The following is an 18,912-nucleotide window of genomic DNA, read 5'->3' on the forward strand; positions in this document are numbered from 1 at the left end:
ACGGTGGTTTATATCTTGCTGACTACAATCACAACAACGTTTTAGCATCACCTACCAAATAGGCCCAATGTAAAAATATGATTCGGTTAGAAAAACCAACCTATGCAAATTATGGTGCATGTTCCTCGCATCATTCTTGCTAGGCCTCAACAGCAAAGAGCGAAACTTATAAGCATCGGTTATTGTCTTTCTTATGTCATAAAATTCTATCGATAGAACACAGGTAGTAGCCCAATGAATGCATGCATAGCTAGTTTGTCAGATTCGTAGCTAGAAAATAACTACATTTTTTGGATGGAGTACCAATCATAAGTTAACCAGCTGCCTCAGCAATTGAGAGTTGAACGAATTTTGTAAAGAACGCCCAGAAGGTTGGGCAAATTACATTTTGAGAATAGGAATATGAAAGAAGAGCTAAAAAGAAAAAGAAAAGACCATCAAGTTCTTGTCTCGGCCAAATCTAATAGGAAAGAGAACTAGTGTTGAGCTGTAGAAGATGATGGGGACGGCTAATGGGCGATCGATCCCCATCTCACTGTACACTCCTCTCCCCCCTTCCTCCCTCCCCTTCTTCTCTTCCTACTACACCATAATTTTTTTTAAAAAAAATAAAGTTGGAAAAATTTATGTATAGAAATATTATATATAAAAAAAAATTGAATTCAAATTCAAATTGGAAACGGGTACGTAAACTTTTGACTTATAAACTTTGGGTCTATAAACTAATATTTGAATTCAAAATCAAATTTGAATCGGGTATGTAAACTTTTGACTTATAAACTTTGGGTCTATAAACTTTAAATGTATAGAAATACTATATATAAAAAATATTTGAATTCAAATTCAAATTTGAATCAGATATAATTCAAATTCAAATTTGAATAGGGTACATAAACTTTTGACTTATAAACTTTGAATCTATAAACTTTAGGTGTATAAACTTTAGATATATAGAAATACTATATATATAAAAAAATTGAATTCAAATTCAAATTTGAATTGGGTATATAAACTTTTGACTTATAATAATTCGCTCTACAAACTTTAGGTGGATAAACTTTAGATGTGTAAACTTTATGCGTATAAACTTAATAAAAGAGAAAAAGAAAAAAAACAAAAACGATCGCCGCCAGCGATCAATCGCTCAGTAGGACTTTCGGAAGATGATGCCTAGGCTCGAACATGTATGGGGCTTCCAAGAATGGGAGGTTGAAGGAGTTTTGGCAAGCAAAGATAATATCAGTCATATCTTATATATCTCTCACTGGAAACGAAAAAGAAACCATCACCGATGCGGGAAGCTTGTAGGAGAAGAATTGAGCGATCGTCATGACCTTCTTTTCGTTTGGATAGAGGACAACTGGACAAGTCCTCAACCCCAAGAAAATCAGCTGAACTCCCAACGGTAGGCGTTGATGGAGAACCCAACAACCACCGTCCATGAAGTCCTGCATGCCTATCAAGTCATGACAAGAATAGCCAAATGCCCGTAACCTCTTGAGTTGCATAAAGAAAGGAAAAGGAAGAAGAACGAAATGAACAGAAGTACAGGTTTAACCCAACTAGCCTGCCCCTACTAGGGACCAAAGAAATCCTATCCATCATTCTCCCATCACGTGACGGTGAGCCACCGAAATCACAAAGAGGGACATAAAGGTTGGGGATTTTCGTGGTGCTAGGAGGTTCGCAAGAGCTCCATAAAAGAAGAGTTTTCAGTTTGTTAGTACTTTACATTTGTATGTGTAGTTTGTGTAGGACTATGGGTAAGCTAGACAAAAAAAAAATCCACGGTAGGAAACCATGAAAGCAAGAGATCATATATCGTTACCACTTAACAAGCGAAGCAATGGGACGAGAGTCAGTCAGATTAGCCCTGTCCAGCGGATCATAGATCATTTAGAAATAATAATGTATCAAATAAAGAGTCCTACGATTAAGTCACATTCTTATAAATTAATAATAAGTTATCTATTTCACAAAACAGAATAATACTTTATTCATTTCATTATAAACATAGTATATACTCTATAGTATATGATACAATTCGTCTCTCTAGGGCATATAGCTGATAGTTTGCGTGCTGCAGCTCAGCTTGCGTGTGTGTTGATTGTGTTCACGTCAATTTGTTTTCCAATAGTAAAGGAATCGCTCCTGAAAAGGAGGATAATGCCTACTAGTTACAAACAACAAGGACAAGGCCCAGTTTTGCCCTTAAAACCTTAAAATAGGATTAAATTGACCTACAGAATCCTTTACAAGCTACAAATTCTTCAGATATTAGAATACACCAAAAAATGTGGCAACAGCAAACAGCAAAAAAAGTACTCCTCCTATCAGGCCAACCTGGAAAATTGTACATTCATGTAAGTGAAATACCCAAAAACCTAAAACACAATAATACCGAGAGCATTAACTATTAAACCAAAACAAGAAACCAAGTTAATTGTACAAAAAACTTTTACCAGCTTCTCAGATAGGTAGTTGGCAAGGAATGCTCCCCCAACAATTGCAAGGAAAGTTGCAACCAAGTGTCCAGCTATGGCTCCGCTTGCGACACCAAAAGGAGACTACAAAAACAAAGACATGTTTTTTTTATGGTAATACAAATCTAAACTAAATTATACATATGCATTCTGTTGCCAAGTCCAAAACAAACCTGAGCAGCACCTAACGCAATTGTAGCCAGCATAGAGCGATCTCCCCATTCCTGCCAGTAAAAATCATTTGGTGAGCAATAAGGTGTTAGTTCACTACGCCCTTTGTTAAAAAATAGAACAGCTATTTTGTTTCGTTCAAACAAGACTTTGACCAACCAATAACCTATTAGAACATAATTTTTGTGACACAAAATTTATGTTATTAGATTCATATTCGGAGTACTTTCGTATGATTATGCTTTTGTATGGCATAAATGATACATTAGTACAGCAATGTTAGTCAAAGCCTTATTGTACATGGGAATCAACTTACTGCAAAGAAAACAAGGCTGAAAGACTTCCAAAGGACCTCAAGAGGACTAGTCAACTTTTTAGCCACCTGCCACAAAGTAGAAACAACCTTCAGTTAAAAAAAAAAAAGGTGAAGAGCAGAAAACTTATTTTGATACTTAAGTTTTGCCACCCCCCCCCCAAAAAAAAAAAAAAGAAAAGAAGAAGATGGTTTTAATAAATTCTCAAGAGCAGCAGATGCAAATGTTCCAAATATTTAGTTGGCTACTGCATGCTTCCAGCTTTGCAGAAAGTAAATGCAAAAGCAAAACATTTATATGATTTGACAAAAACTCTTCACAGAATCAACATTCTGAAAAAGCACAACCTTCTCCTTGACAAGCTCCTCAGCCTCAGCCAGCTCCCCAGATTCAGAGTTTCCCTGAAGGTTTCCATTTGCATTATCTGGAAGTTGCCATGCATCTTTTATTGACTTGAAACCAAAAAATGCCAGGAGAGCAATCGCAGCATACTCTCCTATAGGTAGTGCTGCAAAAAAAAATAATAATAATCATGTATCAACAAGTATGTCCATTAGGATATCAGAGATACTTATGGAAACTTCCAAAAAGTAAACCCAAGTGCAGAAAGAATGCCAAATATGAGTACTAGAAATTACATAGAGATATTGCCAGAGAAAGCATAGTAGTTTATACTTGTTTGAAATTGTGCTGGTACAGACTGAAAAATCCTTCCAATTATAACACTCACAATAGTCATTAGGGAAAGAGCAGCCATTGACCCAAGTAAAACCTGTTCACAAAATTACACAGGCACATAAATGTTAGAGTGACTAGCCAAAGGGAGACATTCTCTAAAATAAAAATGAAAATTGAGGGAAAAATATATTTCTCTAAACCCTTAATATAATTCAGTTGCCCGGCGGAGAATCTTAATATAATTCAGTTATAGGTAGAAAACAAGTCTTTAGTTTTTCTTAAATGACAAAACCATCATTTTGAGGTTGTATCTTTTAGTTCGGTAGTGACATTTTATTATTAATCGTTTTTTACATGGAAGAACATATTAAAAGAAGAGAGCAACACTGTGAAGAGAAAAGAAACAACTCAAATAATTGGACAATAACTTGAGACAGATCTAAATCACCATGCCCAAACGTACCAATGCTCTCTGATATTGCATCGCAAGAAGTGCAGCAATGAAAAATGTCTGCAACAAAAGAAGGGTCAGCGCAACAAAATTTCTTTGCTTGCCCAAACATATTAAGCATATAGCATAAGCTTTACAGAATGGTAAAAAAAAACAATTCTTGAACATAGCTCCAAGCTAGGAGAACACTGAAGATCATGTAGCTACAACTAAATGATAGTAATACAAGGAGAAAAATAGGATCTACAGTAGGTATGACTCCAAAACAGTAAATGAGTAATTCACTATGAAGATAATACAAATCCAATTTGACTGAGTTGACACTCAAGTTGTAAAGCCTTGAAATATCATAATTTAGGAGCATAAAAGTACATAAAACTACTTACTGCTTAGCTTCATGTATAGAAAACAACAAGAAGGTCTCATCATCTATCAAATTGCAACAATAAATACTGTGATGTAGCATGGGAAAGAAATGAAACTATAGACATTTGGTTGGACATAGCAAATGTGGATGACCTATTTATTTCAGAAATGGAGCATCAGAATGAAAACTCTAAGAACCATAGAATCCAGACTTCATAATTAGTCAAAAGAAGGTAAAGAGCATCTGTAATGCATCTAGAAGGATAAGGCAAGAGAAAAAGTCAACTTTAATGGACTGTATACCTTATCCCCAATCTCAGATACAAAAATCAGTGTAAATGCTGCCGTGAAACCTGACTTTGCAAGCATCGCTACAACTGCAGATGGTTGTCCTTTAAAGAAAACAATAAAAGCGGATGCCAGAGCACATAGAAGTAGCACTGCAGCAATGGATTGAGGGTAACGAGATCCTGAAGGTGGTTTTGTTCTGCCAACCAAAGCCAATGTGCAGTTTAATGCTATTTAGAAGAGATTGGGATGAAGATTGAGTTAAACATAGTAGAGTATAGGAACTCACGGTTTGTTTGAATCTCTGGTAGCAGAACTATCCAAATGTTCCCCATGGCTACCTGCTTCGCCACCTTCATAGCTTCCAGCTCCAACATTTACATTGGATGTCTGCACTCTAACATTGTGCCGTATTGGTCTCAACCATGGTAACCTACATCTCACTGTTAAAATAAAACTATGCAATCAAAATAGTATAACGATGCCTGTCCAAATTCAAACAAGAAATCTTACAAAATGGAGTCATTATGCCTGAAAGTAGCAAGGGAAGATGGTTTTAGGTGGTGGCATGAATCTAAGGCTCCTTTGACATTAAAATGAATTGCGGATGAATGTGTAGAGTTGGAATCCATAACAAACAATACGATCAACTTCATCAACGAGTTTCACAAAGAAACAATGATACTTGTATTTGATCTGAGACATGGACAAGAATTGTTTTTTTTTTCAAAAGGTTGACAGAATTTGATGAGTAAACAATCCCAGAAAACATGGTATTTATATTTACAGAAAACAAAAACATCTCCTTGATGCTTTTTGTGCCACACTCCTCAATGTCGCATTCAAATTCCATCTGTGCTTACTATTTCAGATCCATGTGGTGACAGGAAACAACAAGCAAGCTGGAATTCATGGCAGCGCCTAGGATGAGATGTGATCCATGTGTAATTGACTAATTGTGGACGAGATCTTGCTGTCTGGTCAATGAGAACAAACATAATTTATTTATCTTGGAATTTGCAATGGCATAGTAATCCAAAGCCCACCAAATTATCTCTCCTGTGCATACAATAAAGAACCTATCTAATTTTTCCATCCTACACAACTTAGGAGATCGATAACCTGAAATCGGCAAAACCTGATGCTAGCTTGAAACAACAATTGGGGTCTAAAACTTATCATAGGCTAAACATTTACATTTATTATGAATGCAACGCCCATAATTTTGGGTTTCTCTATGCCACTATGGCACTATCTGAAACATTTTGGCCCTTCCTCCATGACACTATCTGAAATTAGACTAGGGGTTGTTTAGATTGATGTCATTTCAAACCATAACATTTTTTGGTAAAGTTGTCAAAAATGTGCATCTATTTAGTTTTTTTACCAAACTCTGGTAAATACATAAGAAACCCTGCCAAAACTTGGCAGTATTGCCAAATTGCCAAAAATTGGTAAAGTTTATTTTGGCTACAATCTAAACAAGACCTAGATTACTGTACTAGTAAGGATGCCACATATGTTTGATTGAGCCACATTGACTGACTGGCCTGATCATCAACCATGCAAGAAGCGTTCGAGCACAAGATCCCTGATTATTACTCTAGTGGGGCGTGAGAGAAGAGGAGGAAGGGAGCAGGACATAGAGATGCCCAGACCTTGTCCTTCCACGAGGCACCGCCGCCGCAGAAGCAGCGGCGGCCCTGCCCCATCCTCGCGCCTCCTGCTGGCGGCTGGCACTGCGACGCCGACGGAAATGGCCGTTGCCATGGATCGAAGAAGCTCCGGCGTCGGTGACGTGGAGGAGGAGGAGCAGGAGGAGGCGGCGGCAGTGGGAGGGGAGGCGCCCGCGGTGGGGGTAGAGGGTGAAGGGGGAGGCGGCGGCGTGGGGGGAGAGGGCGGAGGCGCTGAGCCGGCGCCGGCGACGGCGACGAGAAGGAGAGGAGGCGGGCGGCTTATCGGCTTCGGGAGTTCGGTAGCGCACACGTGCCAACAGTTCTTCTTCTTCGTCTTTCCTTTTCCTTTTTTTTAAAAAAAAATTATTAAATTTCAGAGAATCAAAGATTATTATAGGCTCGAAATTACATGAAACAACATAATCCTCCGTTCCATAAAAAAAATTGTAGTACCGGATATGACATATTCGTCCAGATTCATAGTATTATTTTTCATAGTATTGGCATGGGCGGCTTATATAACTTGGGTACTATGGTCATATTCCAAAGTTAACTTTGCTAACGTAGTAGCAATTTTTTTTTAAAAAAAATGGTTATCTTATATGGTTAAAACTTTTATACAATGGATCAAAGATTTTTTTATAAATTTAAGATTTAGTTTTAGAATTTATTGGTATAGTGTATCGATGAATAATTGGTCAATGGTACCATTTTGTGAAACTCTGCTCACATAATACTTAGGTTATATGCCAAGTAATTATTGGTATGCATGTTGACCATTATTTTTTGGGTCATGTAAATTTTACCTTCGAAATGCATGATGCATGAAAAGTTGTTAGAATACAATAAACTAATTAGCGCAGCTAAGCTGGCGATGTAACTAAGCACACGTGCGTGTGGTTGCGCAGGTGCGCCCTACTCAATGGGTCTTATTGGTCGAAGAAGGTATAGGCATTCTTTTTCATATTATAATTGATCTAGGAGAGATGGAAAGTTATCTAAATCTGGTATTTGAAAGTAAAATTTTATGATAGATACTTTTTCAATATAGATTTATTTCAAATTTTAAAAGTGAGTAAGCTTTCAACTCTAAATTTTAATTTTTCAATTCAAAATTTTAAAGTATTCTACCCAAAATATTTCAAACTTTTTAACCTAAAGTACAAAAACTTTAAACTCAAATGTGAAAATTTCAACCTGAACTATAACATTTTCAACTCAAATGTGACATATCATTGTACAATGAATCCGGACAGCTCTTCCAAGATAAGTTAATATGATACAGGATGTGACATATTTTAATACTACAAACCTGGACAGCATGTCCATATTCACAGGGTTTCTCAAGTGCATCAGTGAGGCACAACTCTAGCAAAGCTATTGTCAATGTTTCAGCACAAGAACCAACAAAGATGAAGCCAAAGAAACCAACTCCTAGTGCAGTTCTTCTTCCTCCTTCATGGGAGTCTACAAAGTTGTGATGTAATGATAGCTAAATCTATCTAATTGTGATGTGTGATGTAATGATAGTTGTGTAATGACTGTTGTGTCTAGGGATTCAAGTGGGTAGTCCCGCTATCCACATAAAAACCCGTTTGCTAGTTTATTTTTCACATGGTAGTACAAAATTTAGAAGAAAAAATGAAGTAGAAGTAGGATAAGTGGGCAAAAAAAGCCCGCTTGCATCCGTGGTTGTGCCATGTAATGACTGTTGCCAAATGTGGCTTTTGTGCTAGGTAACTCTAGTTGCCAAACTGATGTGTGAAGGCTTTATATTGCCTCACACTATGCCCAATTGTTGCTATGCTGGTTAAGTGAACCTAATTATGTGCTGCTATGCTGGTTAAGTGAACCTAATTATGACTTATTCTGCTATAAAGATTTTCAGACTTGTGTGATCCAAATTGTGTCAACTATTCTTTCCTGAGATTGAATTTATCCCTGTCGATTGTTATGTGAAGCCAATTGTGCTACCCACTTGTTATGACAGACAAACACATATTCTGCTGTAAATGAATCAAAATTATGTCATGCCATATAAAAAAAATCAACTAGCACAGTTTGTAACATATTCTTGCCAAATACTCATTGCATTCATAATGCAAGTTGTAGCTGCAAATACTACAACGTGCAGTTCACATTCTTGATACCATCACAGATACGACAAGAACACAGAATATGACAACAATCGAGAGATAAAATCTCTCATTCTCTAGCCTAGTGTTTACGTACTAATTTTCTCTGCATTCTCACAACCCAAGGCTTTGACTGACTCCAACTATTGCCTGGCAGCATCAAGCTCTCTGCTCTTCTCCTCTGCATTCAACCTCTCTTCTTGAACAGCCAAAACCAGATCTTCATTCTTCTTGCTCATTGACCAAACCAAATCTCGCAAGTCATTCAACAAATCTCACATATAAGTGGTTGTTGGCCCATCAAACCAAGAAAAGAAATTGCATCTTTGAAGCATCTAGGCCCCTGTTGTTAGTTTTGGTAATTAATAACAAGCACTAATTGTGGACTAACCGTTGTCTTTGAGCTATATACATTTAAGTTAGGTTCACATCATGTGTGCGCATGGATGATTATCGATGGATTAAAATTGACGGCGCAAAGCAAAAGGAAGAGAAGACGGTAAACTAGTGTTTTCATTTTAAATTGATCGAGGCGTTGGGCGATCAAAATTGTGCTAGTTTATTTATAGGTTTGCCGTACTATTAAGAGGGGTAATGATCTAGCAAAGATATGATTTTAATTGCCACATTAGGTCATTATGCATTTAGACTTGTGCTCACATTTCACAACACACACAACCACTTTGTATTCATTGTCTCGGCCTGACCAGGGGCAGTGGCGGTCTGACGGGCGTGCCCTGGCCGGCCCCAAGTCGGCGGTCTGACCGGTGCATAAGGCCGGTCTGACCGGCGGGACCGGCGGCACTTGTGCGGTCAGACCGGCCCCCTGGAGGCCGGGATGGTGTTGCTCGGGGTGGCCAATACAGAGCCGACGGAGCCGTATTCGGTCAGACCGAGCTGATGGCGGTCTGACTGAGCCGAGGCTGGTCTGACCGGCCAATCAACTGTGGTCTGACCAGCCAAGCCAATGGGGCTCTCTGACAGGGCTACAATGGCTAGTTTTCTAGCCGTTGCAGAGTAGCACGGTCTGACCGGCCACATACCTCCGGTCAGACCGGCAACACACAGAGTTGGGGGATTTCGCCCCCAACGGCTAGTTTTGGTTGGTGAGAGTATAAATACTCCCCCTCCAGCAGCAACGGGCCTCTCTTGGTACCCAATTCATTGCATACACCCCTTGCATCTCTCACACACCCACTTGAGCTTTGTGTTCATCCATCTAGTGTGTTTGAGGGTTGATTAGCCAAGAGTCAAGTGCATTGCTTCATTGTAGAGCTAGTGTGGCACTTGATTGATCATGTTACTCTTGGAGGTTGCCGCCTCCTAGACGGCTTGTGGAGAAGTTGCCCTGTGACCTCTCCGAGAAGATTGTGGAGGAGGCCCGGTGCCGGTTTGTGAGTTGTTTGGAGTTCACCACCTTCGGAGTGAAGGAAGAACTACCTCGAGTGATCGAGGCTTGGGTAGTCCTGTCCGTGGGCTGGCTCCCGCCTTGCCCACCCCTTTACGAAGGGGGCGTGCGGTGGCTTCGTGGTTAAGTGGTGGAGTTGGGCTCGCCTCAACGGGGAGTAGGAAACCGGCGAGTTTCCGAACCTCGGTGAAAAATCTCTTGTCTCCTTGTCTCATTTGATTGTCGCATTTACATTTGTGTAATTTACATTCCTAGAGACATACTTGAGATCATATCACCCTAGGATTGCAAAACTTTGACATAGGAGTGTGATTTACTTTCCTAGAGAATTAATTGAGTCACTATCACCCTAGGTTTGCAAAACATAACTTAGTTGCTTAGTTAGACTTAACCCTCACCAAGCCTAGCAACTTAGTTTAGTTTTGATTAGGTGTCTTTTAGTTTTTAAATCGCCTATTCACCCCCCTCTAGTCGACATCTCGATCCTACAATCCTACAATCCCCAACCACATACTTCACTCCCCGATCCAAATCAACCCACCAAATGTGACCAAATAGGCAACTTACCCAGACATTGTGACATTTGAAGTACCGATGCCTAGGGTTTTCGATGCTCCACAAGATCCACCACGCAGCCTTGCTGCCACACTTGCACATCACGGTCGGCTGGTAATCAAATGGCCCAACCCTATACAACATGGGAGAAGCAGATGGCCAATGGGAACTCGCCAATGACGAGTAGCTCCTCGAACTAGCCATCGCTGACACACCGCTCCCCATGTTGCCGCCACGTCGCCATCCCCGCAACCTGCACCTTTGTTGTCGCCAATGTGTCGAGGGCTAGTGTTTTTATGGTGTGGTTGGGGATTCAGCTTGCGAAGAACACAAACATATTTAACTATTTACCACTCTTACAAGTGACAATTAAAGATTTGCCACTAGACCCCACATGTCATAGACACATGAGGGCCCACATGTCATACATTGTGAATGACACATCTTAAAAGTGGTAAATGGTTAAATGCACCCCTACTCAACCCCTCAATCGACGTGTTGGCTCAGCTAGTCAATGGGGTCAAAGATGCCAGGTCGGATGAAGCTACCTCCCAACCCACCTGAGAAGTTGATATGCATTGGTTTTTGGAGTTGGCGGGTTTTACAGTTAAGCGATGTGATTCAACCAGTAGCATAAATTGAGGGATGCACAATAGACTTGTTCCTTGTAACTATATCAGGTATGGATAGTTAGATTTTTTTTTTAATTTTTTGAACTTTTTTAGCTTTTAATTTTAAAACTAAACCCTTTCAAAATTTATTTCCAAAATCTGAACCTTTTGGCCACGCTAGTCCGCTTGGCGTGACAAAGCAACAATGGCACGCCACCTGCAGCGGGCGTGAAAGTTTTGTCCTGCGACGCCAGCGAGAGCGGTGTGGCCAAATAACGCTGCCACGTCAGTGGGAGCGGTGTGACAGTATTGTTTTGCCACGCTAGTTTGGCTGGCGTGGCCGTGTGGCCAAAAGGTTCAGATCTTTAATATAAATTTTGGATGGATTTATTTTTAAAATTAAAAAAATTAAAAAGGTTAAAAAATAAAAAAAAATCAGATAGTTATGGATCCGGCTCCAGCCAAACCCAACCCAACTCGGCCCGGCCCGGCCCGGCCGATCTCTTTACCTATTACTCCGTACGCAGCATTCTCCCTCGTGTCATTTTCGTCCACGCCGAGACGAGACGAGACAGTCGGGCGACGGGACAGCAGCTGCAGCCTGCACTGCAGCACAGCCGTCAGCCGCCTCCCCAACCTCCCGCCGCCGCCGCCGCCGCCGCATCCGCATGGAGCCCGACGCCGCAGCGGCCGCGGCCGCCGGCGAGAGGGAGGCGGAGATCGAGAAGGCCTTCCGCGCCCGCCTCCCCGACTTCAGGAAGCAGGCCGAGTGAGCGCGCCCGCCCTCTCTCTCCCTTTCCCTCTTCCACCCCCCCTCTCTCTCAGGCTGTGGTCGGCTCTCCCGCGCGGGATGGTTTGGTCTACGCGGGCGCGGCTTCTAGGGTTCGTTCCTGTGTCTTTGGCTGCCTGCCTCGCGTCGCGCCCGGGAGGTTGTTGGCGGTGGCCCTAGGGTTTTTCGGCGGCGGCAGCTGGTGCACGCTTGCGGGGGGTTTGGTGTCCGCTTTTTGGGTTTCGAACCGGGGAGGGGTTTATGGCCTGGTTGGTTGTTTCCAATCTTCGATTTTAGTTCGGGATTCTTCTGCTGCTGCGGGTGGTCGGCAGGGTTGTGAAGGAGAAGCAAGGGGGAGTGATGCCGATTCCTAGGGTTTAGTGGGGGGGAGGGAAACCAACAATTTCGTATTAGCAGGTGTGTGCACCAAATATTTCTGTTCTACCTCCAAATTCGTCAGGTTCTAGCTAGGATTTGACAAGGTGGTACTTCTGATTTCAGAAATGTTGTGATTTCAGAAATGTTGCTGGGCGACGGTTGGTTATTTAGTTGCGCAGGGTTCTGAAGAACCACGTGTAGTTGCAGCCTTGTATTCAGCATTTCAGCTATTTAAGGATAATAATGGCTGTGCATCAGATTTCTTGTGTCTCTCTAGGTATTTAAACCTGTAAGGAAGAAATGAAAAGGGTTTGGCGATATGTGAGTGATAAATGTATATAGCTGCTGCATATAAAGCATCCTAGGGTTGCATTCTCCCTAATTTTCACGCAGGCAGGAGAGGTCGATGCTTTCTTCTAATTACTAGAAATTCGAACCTTTTCTGCTCTCTAGATCTCTTATATTGGTCAACTATGAGGAATGACACCACATATATTTTTCTTTCTTTTCAGCTCCTTAACCCTCGAAGGTGTAAGGAGAGCACTGGAGAAGGACATGGGCTTGGAGAAACATTCACTTGACGCCCATAAAAAGTTCATAAAGCAATGTGTAGACAAGGTACGGGTGGACATTAATGTATATGGGGTTTGGTGCAGTGCAATAATTAGGAAAAGAAGAACATTTGTGCAACTAATGTTTTTGCTGTATGAACCTGGGAGCTGTACAATTTTGGAATTTCCTAGTGCAATAGTTAGGAAAAGAAGAACACATTTGTGCAACTAATGTTTTCTCTCTATGAACCAGGGAGCTGTATAATTTCCTAGTTTAAACTCTTGACTCTTCACTTCCAACAAAAATAGAAACCACTGATAATATCTTGTGTTCAAGGCCAATTTTTGACTTTTCAATCGTCTGTGGAAACTAAGTAAACATAAGTACATAACATATTTTGTCAATAATGCGGAATAAATGTTTGCTATTTAAACACACCGCTGCAGAAACAATTACTCCTGCTTGAGTGCATTAATTTGTGCAAGTGATTTTGTGATGCACTGTTTCAGTTTTCATATACTCCCTCCGTCCCACAATATAGCTACCTTTAGGTTCAAATTTTGTCCCAAATATAACTACCTACAATATGTAGAAAGTAACTTTTACCACACTACTTCCCATGCTACCCCTAGTAGGCCATATCATCCCATCAACCCTCGAGATCCACACCCACCCGTACTATTCTTGATTCCCGTCACCTCACCATCTATTAATGAGGGACTTTTAGACCTTTCACTCCAATCCAGAATTCCTCAAAACACTCCTATGTAGCTATATTTTGGGACGGAGGGAGTACATTAGCTTGGGGAGCTAACATGTCAGCATGCATTACGATTGGGCGTTTGAGCTGTGCGAAAAGAATCAGTTGAACAATCATAAACATGTTATTGCAGAAGCAAAAAAATGAGTATGTTAACCATTGGCTCTGAGTATCTGACTAGTACCGGTTTCTGTTGTTACAGCAGTACATACCAAGACAAGACAGTTGGCATTTTAAAGATTATATTGTAATTAGGATCCTGCATGCAAATCTCAAATTTGGTAGTTTATCATGGTTGGTTACGCATCTTCAGGATTCCTTGTTTAGAGATGGACAGATGGCTTCTTAGTGGTCAACTCAAGCCATCCTCCATCTATATAAGGATGATATGGTATTATGATGTATTTTATGTTGGAGCAATGGAGTAACAAAAGAAGATAATCCGAATATCAGTTTTGTTGTGTTCTCTTCTCTTGGCCTGCTATTGTGTAGATCTAGTCCCTCCTAACCAAGTCCCGCATTCACAGAGCAGCATTCTACCTCAAATCATCACTGTCCAATGTCTCTTTAACGGGTGTTGGCTCATGTTGTGAACTAGTTCAACATCAGTTGCCAATTCTGATACAATAAAAGAATGACTAGAGTACAAAACAAGTATTTACCTAACCAGTATTTCTGAAGATGAAATATATTAAGCTCACATGTGTTGATATAATCTTTTCCTTTGAGGAATATATATTAAAATCACCATTCACAAGCAGGAGCCACAAGGATCTCTTTGGAACTTAGACACTGTAGAGACTAGAGAGAATAATTGAGTCTGTCCTTATATTTGTTACAATTGTGTTATGGAAACCAAATGTCTTGATATTTCAAGTGTCAAGCTGTTTTTCTTGAACCTCTCTTCACCCAGTTTATGCAAATTGGTAATGAGATCCTTTAATTCAGATGAATAATTACCTTTATTTAAACTTCTGAAGGTCATAAAACTTGTTCAGTTGTCATTTATACTTTATATTCCCAGTTGGAACCTGTTAGCTTGTATTTGGGAACTTTCAAACTTTATTGAACTCTGATTTCAGTACAGTAATACTCATTTTTTCCTTTTTCTTTTTGGCTAAGCACATCAACAGGTTTTTTCTGGTTCTGATGATGACAATACGAATAATAATGCACCAGAGAAGGATGAAGCTAAAGATGACCGTTCTTCTAAAGAAGAATCAGAAGATGCCCAACCAACATCTGACTCGAACAAAATTTCCTCCAATGCTGATGAGCCGGTGGCAAAATCCAGTGAGACAGATAGAGATCAGGAGGGAGACAAAGATCATAGTTCTGGCAGTGACATTAGTGAAGCTACGATAAAAAATGCTATTGTCAAAAGGGCCTCATATTTTAGAGAGAACTCAGAGTATGTGTCCTCAACTTGCCATTCTTAAATTGTACTTATCATTGAAACTTAATAGTTAACATGCACTCCAAATTATCATGTGTCAGATTGATCAGCGAATCATTGTACTTGACAACTTGTAGAGTTGTAGTCTCAAAAGCCTCTTGCTCTGGAATGTAATGAAACCTTGTTTTTTTAAAAAGAAATATTTAACCCCACTACATCACAGAGCAGATATCTGAAAAGATACTATCATGTTATTGTAATTTTTTGACACTAGAAAACAAAACTGGAGGTTGGGGCAGTAAAATGAGTCAACCAAAATATAGTCAACCTTTTGTGACCTGATTGAGTAATAATAGAGAAACCATTTAGTTGTTCCACATCTTGCGGTGAAACATATGAATAAGGGACGAAAGTAGAGATAATTGCTCCCATTGTGTGATGCAAGCGGTGAGCAGGGAGATTTCGTTGCGTGCTAGTTCACTTATACAATTCTGAGTGACAAATTTGTGGGGGGCCATGCCGAGGGAGGGGGGGGGGGGATATGGGTCTTAGCTGGTAAAAGAAAAGGCCATTGAGTCATTCTTAATGTAGACCGTCTAAAAATGAACAGGAGCCCAGTTGTGTGCACTGATCTGAATATACATTTGGAACATAATGATTGAAACTGTTGAGTTTTACAAAGAAAATTGCCTATATGTTCTTAAAACATATCATTCTTGTTGTTAAGAGTGGTGTGCGGCCAATATTATATAGGACATGATCATATGTGATGCAGTTCTTTAGAGTTATGAACCAATTGGCGATAAACGGAAATATAGGAATTTGCTTATATTGTATGTGTTCGTCTTGAGATGAATTCTTAGGTGCTAATGACTTATAAACGACACATATTAAAGAGTCTATTCTAGAATATCTGAGTTTCTAGCTTTATTATTTGGACATTTGGCAAGAAATTTTGTAAGAATACTTAAATCGTACCATCGTATTTTCCCCCTAAGGATGTGGTTACTTCCTAAGTATGTCCAATCATGTTACTTCAGCATTTTACTTTATTCTGGTTTAAATTTTGGATTCTGCGCCATACGGATGCTTGCTGCCACCAAAAGCATGTTCGATGTCCACTTTACCTGCTCATATTGCATTTGGCTAGTCAGCTTCAGCATGTATTCACAATATGAAAGCAATGCAGAACTATTACTTTACAAGGAGTTCGCCGGACTTTAGAAGAAGATCTCAAGCTTCAGAAGAAAGCTTTGGATGCTTACAAGTCTTTTATTTCGACGGAATTAGACAATGTAAGTTTAAAGTTTGGATTGAGGGTGCAGCGGTGCACACATGTATTAGTTCAGATGCATGTTGATGATTGGACTAAGAAGTCGAACTCATTGTGTTTCATTAATTTTCTGTGTGACAGATTCTTCAAGAACCTGCAAATGGGACAAAGAAAACTAGTAAAACTGAATCTCATAAGGATTCTGGCCAGAAGACAAGCAAAAACTCTAAGAGAGCTCGTCAAGACTCTGATACTTCTGAAATAAATGATAGCCATTGTGAGAGGGGAGACAGTGATGAGGATGCAAGGCCAAAAAAGAAAAAGGCTGAAAAGGGCAAAGCTGTAAAAAGGCAGAAAAAAACTACAGTGGAGAAACAACTGTCAAATTCAAAGGCTAAAAAGGTTGCCAAAAAAGATTTAGATAAAAGTAAAGAGCGGAGTGGATCAGAAGAAGATAATTCAAATTCATCAGCTGAAGAAGATAATAAGGTATTTTGTGTGAGTTCTTGACTGCATGATTAGTGTAAATATAATTTTGGCTAACTTGTTTATATCTCAATATGCAGAAAAAACGACAAGTAGCTCCAGCTTACGGGAAACGGGTGGAACGGCTGAAGTCAATAATCAAATCTTGTGGAATGAGGTACTTCTGCATGCTTGAATGCAGTTTTATGGATTTTCGGAATGATAAATTTACCGACTTATGTTTATTTTTAACTAGTATCGCACCTACTGTGTATCGGAAGGCAAAGATGGCTCCTGAGAGCAAGCGTGAAGCCTGTTTGATAAAGGAGTTGGAGGATATACTTGAAAAAGAAGGATTGTCAACAAACCCCTCTGAAAAAGGTTCATTTGTTGTTAAATTGTTTACAATAACTTGTGCGGGAAAAGTTCATTTGTTGTTAAATTGTTTACAATAACTTGTGCGGGAAAACTTGTGTTGAATTGTTTTCTATTTTTTCTATACTTCTATGGGTAGGATTAGGATGTTTGGTATCACAGTCATCATTCAATTTTCTCCCAAACTATGAACACTACATAAGGTGTATGTGCCCAATAATAAGTTATTACTGTTAAATGCAATCTTATGACCTCACCTATTTCTCTCTTTTTTTTAGTTGGTTCATTTATGAGTGGCATATAAAGCTGCGTATATATGGCGTAAAGCATACCTATATAATTACTTGACACATGTTATGCTTTCTTTGTACAGAAATTAAAGCAGTCAAGAAAAGAAAGGAAAGAGCAAAGGAACTCGAGGGCATAGATATGAGCAACATTATCACAAGTTCTCGTCGGAGAAGTACATCGAATTTCATACCCCTGCCAACGCCTAAAATAGTAGCTGATAGTGATGAAGATGACGAAGAAGACGCAGAAGATGACAATGATGAGGAGGTGAATGTGGAGGGTGGAGATGAAGGTGACAATGATGTTGGAAAAGCTGGCGATGGATCTGCTGATGGTAAGATTCAATAATACATGGTATTTCAATTTCACTGTCACCAGCTAGTCATTTATAATCTCATTAGTTATTGCATCCAGGGGAATATCCAGTGGCATTTACAGCATGTTCAGTGTTATTTCGCATTCCAAGCGATTCCATATCTCTTTTTCTCAATAAAATCCATATGCTTCTGCAGATGCTGAGCACGACAGTGATTGATTCTTGCGGTTTCTAAGGTGGAAGCAGGCAATTCTGACCATGCAAGTTCATCTCATGTTGATTTGGCCTAGACGCCTAGTTGGCTGTCCGTGCGTGGATGGAGGCAGTTGTTCAGAAGTTTAACTTATGAGTTTATTCTGTTTATTCGAAACATATTCTTTAGCTCTAGCGTTGGTGAAACATTAGCGCAGATGATTCTTGTAGCTCCCATCTCATTATTATGTATAATATATATCAGGTTTGTTATCTGAATTTTCGATCGTGTATTCCTGTAGACTCTAGTTTGAAAGCGGCGTGACATTCCTGTATCGGACAGTTATTTTATTAGTTCATCACTTATAGTGTTATTTTAGAGGAGGAATTCAGCTTTTTTTTTTACTATTTCAAAATCTATTTGGTATTTTTTTATAATTAGCAAGGTTCACTTAATATTAACTATTCGCTCCTGGTAGCAAAGTTTCATATTGTGATCTGATAGGCTTACTTGGAAAATCAAACAAAGTTCTCAAACCGTTTGATTTAATTAAATGTAGGTTATAGGATATCGAAATTTAATTACACAGTGCTACATCAGTGTAGTAAGAATTTGTAAGAACTGTGTAAAAAGTGAGCATAGTCAACTAAGGTTTCTTGACTATAAAAGCAAGTTTAATAGTATACTTAGCTACTAGCTCCAAATTATCTATATTAAATTTAATAGCTAATTTATATAATAGTTACTTATAAACATGTACTACACTATTAATTCATGGTCCCATCTGTCATGCACACATTGTGTTTTGGAGTCTGTGCTGCAGTTGGCTACAAATATGTTGCATGTCGCTCTTCTCTACTTTTTTATCTTCTCGATATGTTTATAGTTGGCTTGTACCTGCTCTAAGGGTACTTGTGGTGGAATCAGTCTATTCGGGTTTAAGTTCTACACTCAATGTGAGTGTTCGTATTTACCATAATTATTCTTTTAGTGATAGGCGACATAACT

General features: G+C 39.6%; 2 protein-coding genes across 3 annotated transcripts; one reads left to right on the plus strand and one right to left on the minus strand.

Moving 5' to 3' along the window:
• Positions 1 to 1,969: 1,969 nt before the first annotated feature.
• On the minus strand, positions 1,970 to 6,770 carry LOC4350683 (GDT1-like protein 2, chloroplastic). Its single transcript, NM_001423414.1, has 10 exons — positions 6,410 to 6,770; positions 5,041 to 5,194; positions 4,767 to 4,950; positions 4,110 to 4,157; positions 3,644 to 3,740; positions 3,316 to 3,476; positions 2,971 to 3,036; positions 2,657 to 2,707; positions 2,463 to 2,567; positions 1,970 to 2,343 (listed from the first exon to the last, which is right to left on the minus strand). Exons 1-10 carry the CDS (start codon positions 6,519 to 6,521, stop codon positions 2,278 to 2,280), a joined length of 1,044 nt encoding a protein of 347 aa, NP_001410343.1. The 5' UTR covers positions 6,522 to 6,770; the 3' UTR covers positions 1,970 to 2,277.
• A 4,904-nt stretch (positions 6,771 to 11,674) lies between these two features.
• On the plus strand, positions 11,675 to 18,282 carry LOC4350684 (uncharacterized). 2 transcript variants are annotated; one of them, XM_015759595.3, is made up of 9 exons: positions 11,675 to 11,905; positions 12,796 to 12,901; positions 14,729 to 15,006; positions 16,181 to 16,286; positions 16,406 to 16,753; positions 16,831 to 16,907; positions 16,986 to 17,110; positions 17,478 to 17,729; positions 17,908 to 18,282. In XM_015759595.3, the coding sequence occupies exons 1-9, from the start codon at positions 11,805 to 11,807 to the stop codon at positions 17,928 to 17,930; spliced, it is 1,416 nt and encodes a 471-aa protein (XP_015615081.1). In that variant the 5' UTR covers positions 11,675 to 11,804; the 3' UTR covers positions 17,931 to 18,282. The 2 variants fall into 2 exon arrangements, with proteins under 2 accessions (XP_015615081.1, XP_066161624.1); XM_066305527.1 differs by lacking the exon at positions 11,675 to 11,905 and adding an exon at positions 11,972 to 12,018.
• The last annotated feature ends 630 nt before the right edge of the window (positions 18,283 to 18,912 follow it).

Source organism: Oryza sativa, chromosome 11, assembly GCF_034140825.1.
Source record: "Oryza sativa Japonica Group chromosome 11, ASM3414082v1".
NCBI lineage: Eukaryota > Viridiplantae > Streptophyta > Magnoliopsida > Poales > Poaceae > Oryza > Oryza sativa.

What these genes read in the sequence shown, in the direction of transcription:
- LOC4350683 (NM_001423414.1), bottom strand. Translation starts at nt 6,521, where the DNA reads ATGGCAACGGCCATTTCCGTCGGCGTCGCAGTGCCAGCCGCCAGCAGG. An exon ending in AGGAGCTTGTCAAGGAGAAG is followed by an intron (nt 3,037 to 3,315) that starts GTTGTGCTTTTT and finishes ACTTTGTGGCAG; the next exon opens with GTGGCTAAAAAGTTGACTAG. An exon ending in TCAGCCTTGTTTTCTTTGCA is followed by an intron (nt 2,708 to 2,970) that starts GTAAGTTGATTC and finishes TTTTACTGGCAG; the next exon opens with GAATGGGGAGATCGCTCTAT.
- LOC4350684 (XM_015759595.3), top strand. Translation starts at nt 11,805, where the DNA reads ATGGAGCCCGACGCCGCAGCGGCCGCGGCCGCCGGCGAGAGGGAGGCG. An exon ending in TAAAGCAATGTGTAGACAAG is followed by an intron (nt 12,902 to 14,728) that starts GTACGGGTGGAC and finishes GCACATCAACAG; the next exon opens with GTTTTTTCTGGTTCTGATGA. An exon ending in TTTCGACGGAATTAGACAAT is followed by an intron (nt 16,287 to 16,405) that starts GTAAGTTTAAAG and finishes TCTGTGTGACAG; the next exon opens with ATTCTTCAAGAACCTGCAAA.